The sequence below is a fragment of the Myxocyprinus asiaticus genome, chromosome 42 (genome assembly GCF_019703515.2).
Source record: "Myxocyprinus asiaticus isolate MX2 ecotype Aquarium Trade chromosome 42, UBuf_Myxa_2, whole genome shotgun sequence".
Lineage (NCBI taxonomy): Eukaryota > Metazoa > Chordata > Actinopteri > Cypriniformes > Catostomidae > Myxocyprinus > Myxocyprinus asiaticus.
Genome location: NC_059385.1, coordinates 13,407,449 through 13,419,872, shown reverse-complemented (window position 1 = coordinate 13,419,872; position 12,424 = coordinate 13,407,449). Strand labels below are relative to the sequence as shown.

The window sequence follows — 12,424 nt, the reverse complement described above, 5'->3', positions numbered from 1 at the left end:
TAAACACAAATGCATAAAAAAAAAATAATTTAATTGTCCCAATGCACATGCATAATTATATCCTCACAAGTACTTTTCAGCCAAGCTTAATGCAATTGTTTACGGACTTGGTGTGAACCATAAGTGTTTATTCAAAGCCAATATGTCAAAACATGATCATGTGGATTATTCTCATCTTATTCTAACTTTTCTCTCTCTGCCTGCAGGGTAGCCATGGTCGAATCATCTTCCTCTATTATGTCTCTCAGTAAAACAATCTGGATGAAATCAGAGTGAACAAATTGTGCGTTGTGATGTACAAACACCCTGATTTCACTGTAACCCGAGATCCCATAATCACCCTATTAGGGTCCTTATTTCCCCTTAAACAGTTTAAGTAATAAGTCGAAATGCAAGTCCAGATGGAAGCACGCAGAACTCCGCAAAACTGGAATGCCATTCGTTCATAAAACTCAACACATCCCTACACCTTACATGTTTCTTTATTAACTGTTTTGGCTAATTTGATCATGCTTTCAGCTACCAATATGCATGTATTCTCAGCTCTGTTTAACACATTTGTATACTGTTAAATCTATAGATTTTGCCCAAAAATCAGAACAGAAATAATTTGCAAAAAGTCAGCAAAGTCCATCTGGGTCTGGTAATAAGGTGCTTATTACATGATAATAAAAATAACAACTTGTAGTTACTGTTAATTAATGTGTTTAATTATGGTAAATGATGATAGTGTACTTATGAAGAAATATTAAGGCATAAGAAATTGTTTCAATAGCCTTTGAATACATACAGCACGTTAATCACATACAGTATGCATCTTGTCTACTAGAAATCCATTTAAAAACAAAGTGTTTTCCTCCAGCAACTTGTTTACAGCAATATTAGTTACTTTTTAGGGATCTTATTTCACCGTATACGTTTTTGTTTATCTCCATAGTAATAAGATGGTTATTACATGATAATAAAAAGGTTCAATAAAAGTTAATCACCATCGCAATCGACAGCATTTGTGGCATAAAGTTAATTGCCACAAAAATGTATTTGGACTTGTCCTTTTCTCATAAAAAAAAAAATAATAATTAAATATTTTTTAAAAAAATATGGGTTACAGTGAGGCATTTACAATGGAAGTGAATGGGGCCAATCTGTAAACATTAAATAACTGTTTTAAAAGTACAGCCACAATACGTAAACAAAATGCATTTTAACATGATTCTACGGTGATAAAATCGCTTAAAAAGCCTTTCAGTGCAATTTTACAACTTTGTTGCCATGGCGATGTAACATCGTGAACCCTAAAACAGCTGTAAAAATTATTTAAGCAACTTTACAGCTCAAACAATACACAAGTATTTACAGAATTAATGTAAGTGCTTATATAAAATTAAAAGCTTCACATGTCTGCCTTTTAACCCTCCAAATATTTGCCCCATTCAACCTCGATTGTAACCTTGACTTTTTTTTTTCTTTTACAGATAAAGAGGGATGAGTCAAACTTTTTTTGTGGTAATCAACATTATGCCACAAATGCTGTCGATTGAGCTCAACTTGTTTTGAACCCGGAACATTCCTTTAAACTATGTGTTTAATTGTGGTTAATGATGATAGGTTACATATGATGAAACATTTAGGCCTAAGGAATAGTTTCAATAACCTATGAATGAACTATACAGCAAGTTTGTCACAAATGTGTCAACAAGAAATCTGTAAAAAAAAAAAAAACAAACACAAAAAACAAAGCTTCAAGTTTTCAGGGACATTTACTATTAGGGGTTTTGTTTCACCTTACACACTTTTGCTCATTTAAACAGTAATAAGCTTCTTATTACATGATAATAAAACTCAGGAATCGGGTTGTATGTACCATTAAGCAAACTGTTTATTTTTGGTAAACGATAGGGTAATTATGAAGAAACATTCAGGCATGAGTCACTGTTTCAATATGAATACAATACAGCAAGTTCATCTAGAAGAGTTCCATAAGAGCCACAGTGTTTCCCCTCTGGCAACTGGAGTTTACAGCAACATTGGTTCACAGACAAGCCATATGCCATAGTAAAACAGTACAAGTGATCACACGTGCAAATGTCTCACAAATAGGACCAATCTCAGGTGAATGTCTGTTTCACAGACGGAAAGAACTCTGTATGCTCTGCCAGAGCTCAGTCAATCAAATCAGTCAACAGTGGATGGTTTTCATCTTCCATACTCAAGGATGAACAGAGCCCGACAGACCACAGTCGTCTTTATCTAACAGTCAGTCTTGTTTATTTTCACTTGGAGCTGGTGTATTTGGTCACAGCCTTTGTGCCCTCGGACACGGCGTGTTTGGCAAGCTCTCCGGGTAGTAGCAGTCGCACGGCCGTCTGGATCTCCCGGGATGTAATCGTGGAGCGCTTGTTGTAGTGCGCCAGGCGCGACGCTTCCCCGGCGATGCGTTCGAAGATGTCGTTAACAAACGAGTTCATGATGCCCATCGCCTTTGAGGAGATGCCAGTGTCCGGGTGAACCTGTTTCAGTACTTTGTACACGTAAATAGCATAACTCTCTTTCCTGGTCTTACGCCTTTTCTTGTCCCCCTTCTTCTGGGTCTTGGTGACTGCTTTTTTCGACCCCTTTTTGGGAGCTGGGGCTGACTTCGCAGGCTCTGGCATTTTGACAGTTTTCACAGGGAACACAGTTACGAGTTCGTTAAGATATGCGAACGCGCTGCGCAGTTTTCTGTCCTTTATTTATAGAGTCGGCATGCAGATATGAGCAGGGAAAGTGTGTCTTCCGATTGGACGTCTCCCTAATGAGATGGGCTCAGTGCCGTGCTACGATTGGCTGCTGCTTTTAGAGTCAATCCATCCAGTCAGAGCAGACTTCCCGGTATAAATAGCAATCCCTGCTTACATCATATGAGAAAGCGCATTCGACTAGCTTCGGTAAACGGAACGCCACCAGCAAAACAGACGGTTCCTTTGTTGTTCAGACATGTCTGGAAGAGGTAAAACCGGTGGGAAGGCCCGTGCAAAGGCCAAGTCTCGTTCTTCCAGAGCTGGACTTCAGTTTCCAGTCGGACGTGTACACAGGCTATTACGCAAGGGAAATTACGCCGAGCGCGTAGGCGCCGGAGCCCCCGTCTATTTGGCCGCGGTCCTGGAATACCTGACGGCTGAGATCCTCGAGTTGGCCGGGAACGCAGCCCGAGACAACAAGAAAACAAGAATCATCCCCCGCCACCTGCAACTGGCTGTCCGCAACGACGAAGAGCTCAATAAGCTTCTAGGCGGCGTTACGATCGCCCAGGGCGGAGTGCTTCCAAACATCCAAGCGGTGCTGCTGCCCAAGAAAACCGAGAAGCCAGCGAAGAGCAAGTAAACGGGGCTTGGACATTCTGGACATTGACACGAACCAGTTTGTGTCCGAGTAATACGTTATGTTCCATACTTTGCGTTCTATCGTGTTTGTTTAATAGAGACACAATCTGCATCCTGTAAACTGAGTTTTATTTTTAGGTGTTGATAATTGTTCATTTTGGACAGTTCCCTGTGAATAAGCCAAACGCATAGAGACGCGCTCCGTGATACGAGAACTACATGGGACACTTAACCTGCCATCACGTCGGATTATCCTCAGTAAAAATACGAAAACAAACCCCATTTGTGCGGGTGAATGAAGATCACTAATTATTTTATAGTTGATGGATCAATGCTTGTCACATTTTATTTGTGCTTTGAATTACATGCGAGTCATGTCTCATCCGCTGTTTAGTGGTTACGTTGTTTCAATAAATGTAAAGTGCCAGTGTAAGGCATAAAGACCCTGTGATTCTGTTTTGTCTAAGCAGCAGTGTGTAGCATGAATACAATAGTCGAGTACACTAGAGTAGTAGCCTATAATAAAAGCTCTAATTAGAAGTATTTACAGTATGGTACAGTATTAAAGAAATGTTCTGGTATGATACAAATTAATCTAAGTCGCTAACATTTGTGGCATAATGTTGATTACCACAACAAATAATTTGGACTTGGCCCTCATTTATTAAAAAAATAGCACACCTCGAGGTTACAGCAAGGCACTTAAAATGGAAGTGGATTGGGCCAGCCAATAAACACTGAATTCAGAGGTATAGCCATAAGATGTAAACATAACATGCATTTAGTGTGATAAATTGGCTAATTATACTTATTTGTGTAAAGTTAAATCCAATATTAAAATGTTCTTGTCATGTCAATGTTACACAGTTAACCCTAATCTGGTAACCACCGTAATGCTGGTAAATCCCAGATTTTCTCTCACTAAAAACTGGGTGAAGGAATAGTTCAACCTGAAATTAAAATTATCTTATTTACTCACAGTCATGCAATCCCAGATGTGAATAACTTTCTATCTTCTGCTGAACACAAAGATTTTTAGACGAATATCTCCGCTCTGTAGGTTTGTACAATGCAAGTGAATGGTAACTAGAACTTTTAAACTCCAAAGAGCACATAAAGGCAGTTTAAAAGTAATCCATACGACTCCAGTGGTTCAATCCATGTCTTCTGAAGCGATATGATAGGTGTGGGTGAGAAGTCCTTTTTTACTATAAATCTCCACCTTTGACCAGCTACAACCAGTAGGTGGCGATATGCACGAAGGTGCAAATCGCCAAAAAACAAAAGAAGAATGTGAAAGTGGAGATTTAAAAAAGGTTTCTCACCCACAACTATCATATTGCTTCAGAAAACATGGATTAAACCACTGGAGATTACTTTTACATTGTGTTCAAAGTTTTGGTCACTATTCATTTGCATTGTAAGGTCCTACAGAGCCGAGATATTCTAAAAATCTTCGTTTGTGTTCAGCAGAAGAAAGTAAGTCACACACATCTGGGATGGCATTAGGGTGAGTAAATGATGGGAGAATTTTCACTTTTGGGTGGTTAACACAATGTTTACGTTTTGTAGCTATGATTTTGTAAACAATGTGTAAACATTGTGTTAACATGGATTTAGTGTAATAAATTCACTTAAGCATCTGTCTAAAGTTATAGGCTAACCAATGTTACAACTTCGTTGTCATGACGATGTTGCATGTTAAACCTTGTAATCTGGTAACCATTTTAACACTACTAAATCCCTGGTTTTATCACACTAATATTGTGTTAATTGTTTACATTTTGCAGCTATACTTTCGAACCAATGTGTAAACATTATAAGTGTTAATATGGATTTAGTGTGATAAATACACTTATTAACATTATCTAAAGTTATATCCAATATGCCAACATTTCACAAAGTGTTAACACAATGTTTACGTTTTGTGGCTAAACTTCTGAAACAGCGAGTATTTTATATATATATATATATATATATATATATATATATATATATATATATATATATATACACACACATACATACATATATATATACATATATAATGTACTAATATATATATATGGACTGACCTCATTCACTTCCATTGTAAGTCCCTTATTTTAACACTTTTTTTCAATGAATGAATGAATGAATGAATGAATATTACACTCTTTTCTGACACTACACTCAAAGCGTTTCACACAGTGAATAGGGTACTGTCCTCAACCACCACCAGTATGCAGCATCCACCTGGACGATGCGACAGAAGCCATAGTGCACCAGTACGCTTACCACACACCAACTATTGGTGGAGAGAGTAAAACGAGGAAAAAGTCAATTATTTTTTTGTGCTAATAAACATTACGCCACATAATGCTGTCGATTGAGCGTAACGTGTTAAACCTGTAAAATTCCTTTAACAGTTAAACTGCATGTTCCAGCACTATCGTAAATGTATTCTCAGCTGTAACATTGTCTTCGGGCATTATGGCATGGAGACGCAACTATAAATAACATATCTACCTGGAAAATAAGGTGAAGTAACTAGATCAGCACCACTACTTATTACACTGTTGAAACAATTTTATTGTACAAATGATCCATAAATGATATATGAATATACATACAGCCTTGTGTATGAAAAAAATGCATCCACATCATTCACATCCATAGTGGGATTAACTTAAGACTACTTTATTACGTATCTGTAGTTAAGCATCTTATAACCTTGTAACAATTTAGTTAGACTGTAATTAACATAAGGGCCTCCTAGACAAGCTGGCCGAAACAATTTCAAATGCAGCAAGGAAAACTCAGCCCCTTGCATGTACTCAGTCTCAAGCCAAAATAGTTATTTTTTGTCCCCTTCAAATGATAATTCAACCATAGTTTTCACAAGTGCTTGTGACAATGATTATTACAATAAAAGTTAAAAGTGATTTAAATAAAGTTATATAAAGGCTTTGACAGAATTTCCATATAATTGCTCTCCTCCATTGTACACTTGACTCTAAACCTACGCCTCTGCGTACCCCTCTGTTTTCATGTCATTCAGACCCAAGTCTTCATTCTGCTCAAAAGTTCGAGTGTACCTTTCGATCTTCATTTCTGGGTCTGGATCTGGGGCGTAAACATTCTACAAAGCGAGGTTTGGTGGTTAGACTTCACATAAAATATGTCAAATATTTAAAATGGCACAGCTTAAAGAAACAAAAAACTAAATATGTATAATATCTCTTGACTCACCTGAAGATAACTATTCCCTGTTGGATCATCCAGGATAATATGAACGTCCATTTCTCCTGCCATTATCTGAGAAATATTTGCATATACAGTCCAAAACTTTAGTGCATTAAAAAGACACCTGAAAAGTAGCTGATTGCTGGTATATGGTAAACAGACAATATTTACTCTGCTTTTACAATGATACCAGACCACATTATGAATATTAACTGATATGTCAGTATTTCAAACCTTGTCAATCTTTTGCCCAAAAAGCTCCAGTTTCTCTGCTCTATCTGCTGTAGAACTGTCTCCACACATGAAGGGGTTTTTCGAAACGATCTACAATAAGCATAGAAGCATAAGATTAGCATAAAAGGGGCCGTTTGTTCATTAACATACAAACATTAGGTACAAAGCTATTAGCTGAGCTTTAATTCCTACCAGTTCTTTGATATCCTTGAGAAGTCCCTCTAGGGTTGTGAACTTTCCTCCAAGAGCCGCCATTCCCAACTCAAACTCCAGTTCAGGAATCAACACGCTACACGTCTCGGACTGTTCCACACAAATAAAATAATTCACGAGATATATAAAAATGATAAAACGTGTTCTCAGTGTCACTCAAATATTTTTCAAGATTAACCCACCTTAAGCAGGTCTCTGGACATATCTGAGGGGTCCGTTAAGTGGAGTGTTATTCTGGTTCCCTGATCTTCTGTGGCTCCTCCTGATTTCACCTATTTAATGATATCAGTGATAATACATGAGGCAATAAAATAAACAAATGCAAAAATAACTTAATTTAGCATGGCTCAATATTCCTACCTCATTGGTGCGATGTCCACAACTGTCACAATTAGTAGCCATTATAATAACCTCTTTGAAGTGTGGAATTTCTGTCTTGTGTTAAGGAACCAATAAACCGTTATGGTCAAATCATTAGGACCTACAATTGTAACACTCTTATGTACTCTTTTAGGGCTGGGTATTGATAAAAATGTTCCCAATTCGATTTAATTCAGATTTCGATACCATATCGATTCACATGGGTTTTTGTTGTTTTTAACCAACAACTGACTGCAAAGACCAGAAAGGGTATTAAAAGAATCATTATTCAATGACAAATGGGTTGTGTGGATCTCGTCTTGGGACACACGCAACACAACTTTCACTCAACACGCAGTGAAAGGATCTCGCTGCTGAATGCTCCATCACTATACTACACAATCACTGGTGAGTGAAATCAGAACATTTACCAGCCAGTTGCCAAATATATACACTTTAGTCGCATGGCGCGAAATTTGGTTCCAAATGCGAGTGATTTCCTCTCATTATAGAAGAGGTTTGCGCATACAGTAAAAGATCGACATTGGGATTTAAGAATCGATATCGTTCAAATGAAGATCACGATGCATGTACTCTATGGGTGTGTATATAAGTGCATTGCCATTTTCACTAAAGAATAAAATACTAAAATGCTTGTTACACTTAGCCCAGCAAATTTTAGCCACGTTTCGCAATGCCTCAAAATTATATGATCCCAAAGGGGTCCCTTGGTACCACCATTTGTAGTTTGCTCTGCAGGGATTTATGCTGCATACAGGTCAATTAGTAAACCAACAATTAAAAAAAGCTAGCATGATTAAGCAACGTACTTATATCCAAATTAGTCAGTTCTTTGTCATTTAACATGTGCTTTCTTATCTAAAACGACTTACAACACACTTGCCTGCAGCAACCTGAGGTTAGGTGTTTTGCGCAATACTAATATTTAATGGTAAACCCAACCCACACCTTTGCATTACCTACTTAGATATCATTTAAATAAAGTTACACCACCATACCATCTATGTTGTCGCACACTATTCTTAAAGGAAATGTTCTCTCATCATTTACTCGCCCTCAGGCCATCCCAGATGTGTAAGACTTTCTTTCTTCTACAGAATTCAGTCAAGATTTTTAGAAGAATATTTCAGCACTGTAGGTCCTCACAATGCAAGTCAACAGGGGCCAAAACTTTGAAGCTCCAAAAAGCACATAAAGGAGACATAAAAGTAATCCATAAGACTCCAGTAGTGAAATCTATATCTTCAGAAGCAATATGATAGGTGTGTGTGAGAAACAGATCAATATTAAGTAATCTTTTACTATAGATTCTCCTTCCTGCCAAGTAGGTGGCGATATGCATGAAGAATCCAAATCACCAAGAAAAAGAAGAATGTGAAAGTGAAAGTGGAGATTTATAGGGAAAAAAAGAAAAAATTAATCTGTTTCTCACCCATTTCTATAGTAGCGCTTCTGAAGACATGTTTTTAACCACTGAAGTCTTATGGATATCTTATGCTGCTTTTATGTGCTTTTTGTAGCTTCAAAGTTCTGGTCACCATGATGTGCATTGTATGGACCTACAGAGCTAAAATATTTATCGTTTGTGTTCTGCAGAAAAAAGAAAGTCATACATATCTGGGATGGCATGAGGGTGAGTAAATGATGAGAGAATTTTCTTTTTTGGGTGAACTATCCTTTTAACGTGCCAGGATTTATGTAGCATTAAACAACTGTAATATAAGTTACTACCTGTAGTTAACATTTTATTTGTTACCATACAATGAATGACACAGTCATAACAATAAAAGTTATCATACTAAATGAGTTACAGTATTTGATAAAATATTTTACTTTGTTAGCACACTTTTAAGGATACGGACAAGCTTCATGTTTGTATTGGCTGGGGCGTTGCATTCTGGGCAGTTAGTGTTAAACACTAATACCTCATTTCTCATGGTGTCTAGATCACTGCCAGGCTTTTCATCTTCCTGTTCCTCTTCTACCTGAGAAATAGTAAGAGTATAGAAGATAAGGAAACTGATTTGCTGATCTGATCTTATATCTGAAGTCAATCACAGCACAGGTGTAGCACAGCTGTACAAGTCACCCCTGAGCTTCTCACCTCTATTCCTAGAGCAGCGTTGTGTTGACGTGTTCTTTTGTAATGCGTTATAGAAAGAGCTTTGTCTTTCTGAGGTGCAAATGGGTTCTCAATAAAACTATTCCCAGATGGATCATCAATGATCTGAAGATCAAAAAATGCAATCATTAGGCTTAACTTCACAAAAATAAACAGGCAACACTGTAAATACTTGTAACCTGTAAACACTCAACATATTCTGCTGTAGTTTACCATCTGGTTAGACTTACTAATGTGAATTCCTCTTCAACATCTTTTAGTTTTTTCAACCTCTGGATGAATTCCTCTATTTTTTCAGCTACGGCTGGATCTGTTGCCTGAGATATGTAGAGGAATGGAGCCATAAATCAGGTTATATGCATCTATCTCATATATACCAAGTACATCAATTATCTATTTGCTTAGATATAAAGAATGAATGGAAAAAAAAAAAAAAGGCAAATAAGGTTGTCCAATGTAATAAAAATGCATTTTTTAATATAGTTCAAAACACATAAATCAACATCTACAGAATTGTAATGATTTAATGACTTTAAAAATGTAATGTGGTGTAACCACCAAGTAAAAGGCAATCATTAATTTCAAAATGTTTTTTTTTTTTTTTTTTTACACATATATCGTGATTATTATTATAATTTTTGTTAAAAAAATCAAGAAGTTTTTTCAGGGTTACACCACATGACCTAAACAAAATGTGCCTTTTCATAAAAATTTGAAATTATCTGCTATTTTTTTTTTAAAACTTCACACACAGTCAAGAGGGTCTAAAGAGGTCCTCTCTGTTTTATGTTAACACACACCTTTCTGACTGTCTGGTCTTGTTCTAAACCCGCCACTGCTCTGTTCAGCAGACCCTCAATTGTTGATAATGCTAAACAATAAGGGACAAAAGAAAAAAACAATTTAAATACCTCCATACAAAACCAAGCTGAGGTACAGGCTATGATGAGCACTCTTTACAAACTGTAATGAATCAATGGGAGTGACATCATTGAGAAATATGTTATTTAGTATTATATATAATGCAATATACTTACAGCCCTTCTGTGTAAAGGCAGGAATTTCAAAATCAAGTTCTGGAATTCTGGTCAATGCACTGTCAGACTTCACAACCTCTCGGTTCATGTCCTGCGCAAAAGAAAAACTACTGGCTTAATAACGCTGATAGAATCTTCAAATGCCTCCAAAATGACTGGTAATTAATTACACTGTTTGGCTTTAATGCATGTATGCTATGTAGTGATGTCATTGGTCCATCCTTACCTCTTTGGTCTTCACCTGTAAGGTGTACAGGACACCCTGCTCTTGTATCCGCCCGGCAGACTGGATTTCTGTGTTGGTCCAGTTGCAGTGTGAACATGTGAAGGAGCTGATGATGATTTCTTTAAAGAATGGGATCTTAGTAAGCAGAAGGCGTGTGCTGCCCTGGACAAGGACAAGAAATGATAAGGTTGAAATTTGTTTTCACAAGTCAACAAACAGACAAACCAGACACCTTGAGACAAGAAAATAAAAGTAAACAGCTTCCTAAATATGTTTGACGTGTCTGAACCTCGATGTATAAATATATCCATGCAATATATTAAATTTTTCCTTGTATTAATGCAACACACACACACACACACACACACACACACACACACACACACACACACACACACACTTGTAATACAAATATTTTATATTATTATAATGTAGCAATAGCATACATAATACGTATTAATATATATAATCATTATTATTATTATTATCATCGTCATCATTAAAGCTGGATATTTACATTTTCATAACAGTTCATGCACAAACTCTCGATCACTGTAGGTTGAACGTCTTCATCTTCAGCATTAATGTCCTTAAAAACACTGCCGCGTACGCGCTCTTCCTCAATGACAGACATCCTGTCAGCTACTGTTGTTAAAAATTATTAACTGTCTCTGGTTTGAGAGATAAAGGTTGCTAAAAGTGGTTAATTATCAATGACTGGCGTTCGACTAGAAGTTTCCAGCGGCGTTCGCACGTTTCTGTGCAATATCCTCCTCACGTGCATTATGTACTTGAGTCATTGCCGGGGCAGATTTACACAACCCTTCAAAATAAAAGTCACCAACAACATCGTTTATATTTATGAGGAAAGCGCTAACCGATTGGCTATGGTTAGGTTTAGGGGTTGGGTTATAGTTTCTCCAACCAATCAGGTAGCGCTTTACTAATGAATATAGCTGTATCATCCAATCAGGTATCGCTTTACTCATAAATATATATTAGGTATATAATATATTATAATCGTTATTCAGATTGGGACCCCTTATTAGTCGATAAATATATCGGGGTTGTTTATTTCATGAATGGTGAGTCATGTTTTTATTATAGGTGTAGCGTGACTATTCGCACAAACCAATGAACAGCAACGAGGAAATGTATGAAGGATGGAAACATGTAATGAAGCGGAACATTGTTTTATGGTTGACATGGCGGTATCAGGGAGATGGCAAACACAGTACATACAGTATATAACATTATATGGTCATTTATATTCCATTATTTAAAGTGGCGCTTTTGGCTCTCAAACAGACAATATTTCGCCTCATTTGTTGTAAAGCGCATGATTTTCATACTTAAAATCATCCTCGAAAGTTATCAGACATCACATATAAATTAGGACCATGAGATGTAATACTTTCGATATGATGATTAATGATACAAGTAATTCCTTTCATTAATGGTTGCTTCAGATTAACAACCACTAGATGGCGCTCGTGTAAATCCTCTTGGCATACTGTAATCCCTCCAACTCTGCTATGCCTTTGCAAGATTTCTGCTGCTAACACTCAAATCCTTCTCAGTGGTCTGAGAGACAAAACATATATTTATTTATATAAACCACACA

At 36.9% G+C, this 12,424-nt stretch overlaps 3 protein-coding genes across 3 annotated transcripts; 1 reads left to right on the top strand and 2 right to left on the bottom strand.

The window, feature by feature from the left end:
• Nucleotides 1-1,854: 1,854 nt before the first annotated feature.
• Nucleotides 1,855-2,717, bottom strand: LOC127432547 (histone H2B 3). Its single transcript, XM_051683753.1, has one exon. It carries the CDS (start codon nucleotides 2,652-2,654, stop codon nucleotides 2,274-2,276), a length of 381 nt encoding a protein of 126 aa, XP_051539713.1. The 5' UTR covers nucleotides 2,655-2,717; the 3' UTR covers nucleotides 1,855-2,273.
• A 177-nt stretch (nucleotides 2,718-2,894) lies between these two features.
• On the top strand, nucleotides 2,895-3,805 carry LOC127432546 (histone H2A). Its single transcript, XM_051683752.1, has one exon. The coding sequence runs from the start codon at nucleotides 2,977-2,979 to the stop codon at nucleotides 3,361-3,363; it is 387 nt and encodes a 128-aa protein (XP_051539712.1). The 5' UTR covers nucleotides 2,895-2,976; the 3' UTR covers nucleotides 3,364-3,805.
• Nucleotides 3,806-5,440: 1,635 nt separating this feature from the next.
• zpr1 (ZPR1 zinc finger) lies at nucleotides 5,441-11,586 on the bottom strand. The gene is made up of 13 exons (XM_051683751.1): nucleotides 11,318-11,586; nucleotides 10,801-10,962; nucleotides 10,575-10,665; nucleotides 10,338-10,408; nucleotides 9,768-9,854; nucleotides 9,520-9,642; nucleotides 9,274-9,400; nucleotides 7,395-7,465; nucleotides 7,217-7,306; nucleotides 7,014-7,124; nucleotides 6,822-6,911; nucleotides 6,594-6,659; nucleotides 5,441-6,483 (listed from the first exon to the last, which is right to left on the bottom strand). The coding sequence occupies exons 1-13, from the start codon at nucleotides 11,432-11,434 to the stop codon at nucleotides 6,364-6,366; spliced, it is 1,326 nt and encodes a 441-aa protein (XP_051539711.1). The 5' UTR covers nucleotides 11,435-11,586; the 3' UTR covers nucleotides 5,441-6,363.
• Between the last annotated feature and the right edge of the window lie 838 nt (nucleotides 11,587-12,424).

Bases quoted from the DNA above. Each gene is read 5' to 3' on its own strand.
- LOC127432547 (XM_051683753.1), bottom strand. From the start codon at position 2,654: ATGCCAGAGCCTGCGAAGTCAGCCCCAGCTCCCAAAAAGGGGTCGAAA.
- LOC127432546 (XM_051683752.1), top strand. From the start codon at position 2,977: ATGTCTGGAAGAGGTAAAACCGGTGGGAAGGCCCGTGCAAAGGCCAAG.
- zpr1 (XM_051683751.1), bottom strand. From the start codon at position 11,434: ATGTCTGTCATTGAGGAAGAGCGCGTACGCGGCAGTGTTTTTAAGGAC. The intron at 9,643-9,767 runs GTAAGTCTAACC...TTTGATCTTCAG, and splicing joins TTGAAGAGGAATTCACATTA to ATCATTGATGATCCATCTGG. The intron at 7,125-7,216 runs GTGGGTTAATCT...TGTGTGGAACAG, and splicing joins TGTCCAGAGACCTGCTTAAG to TCCGAGACGTGTAGCGTGTT.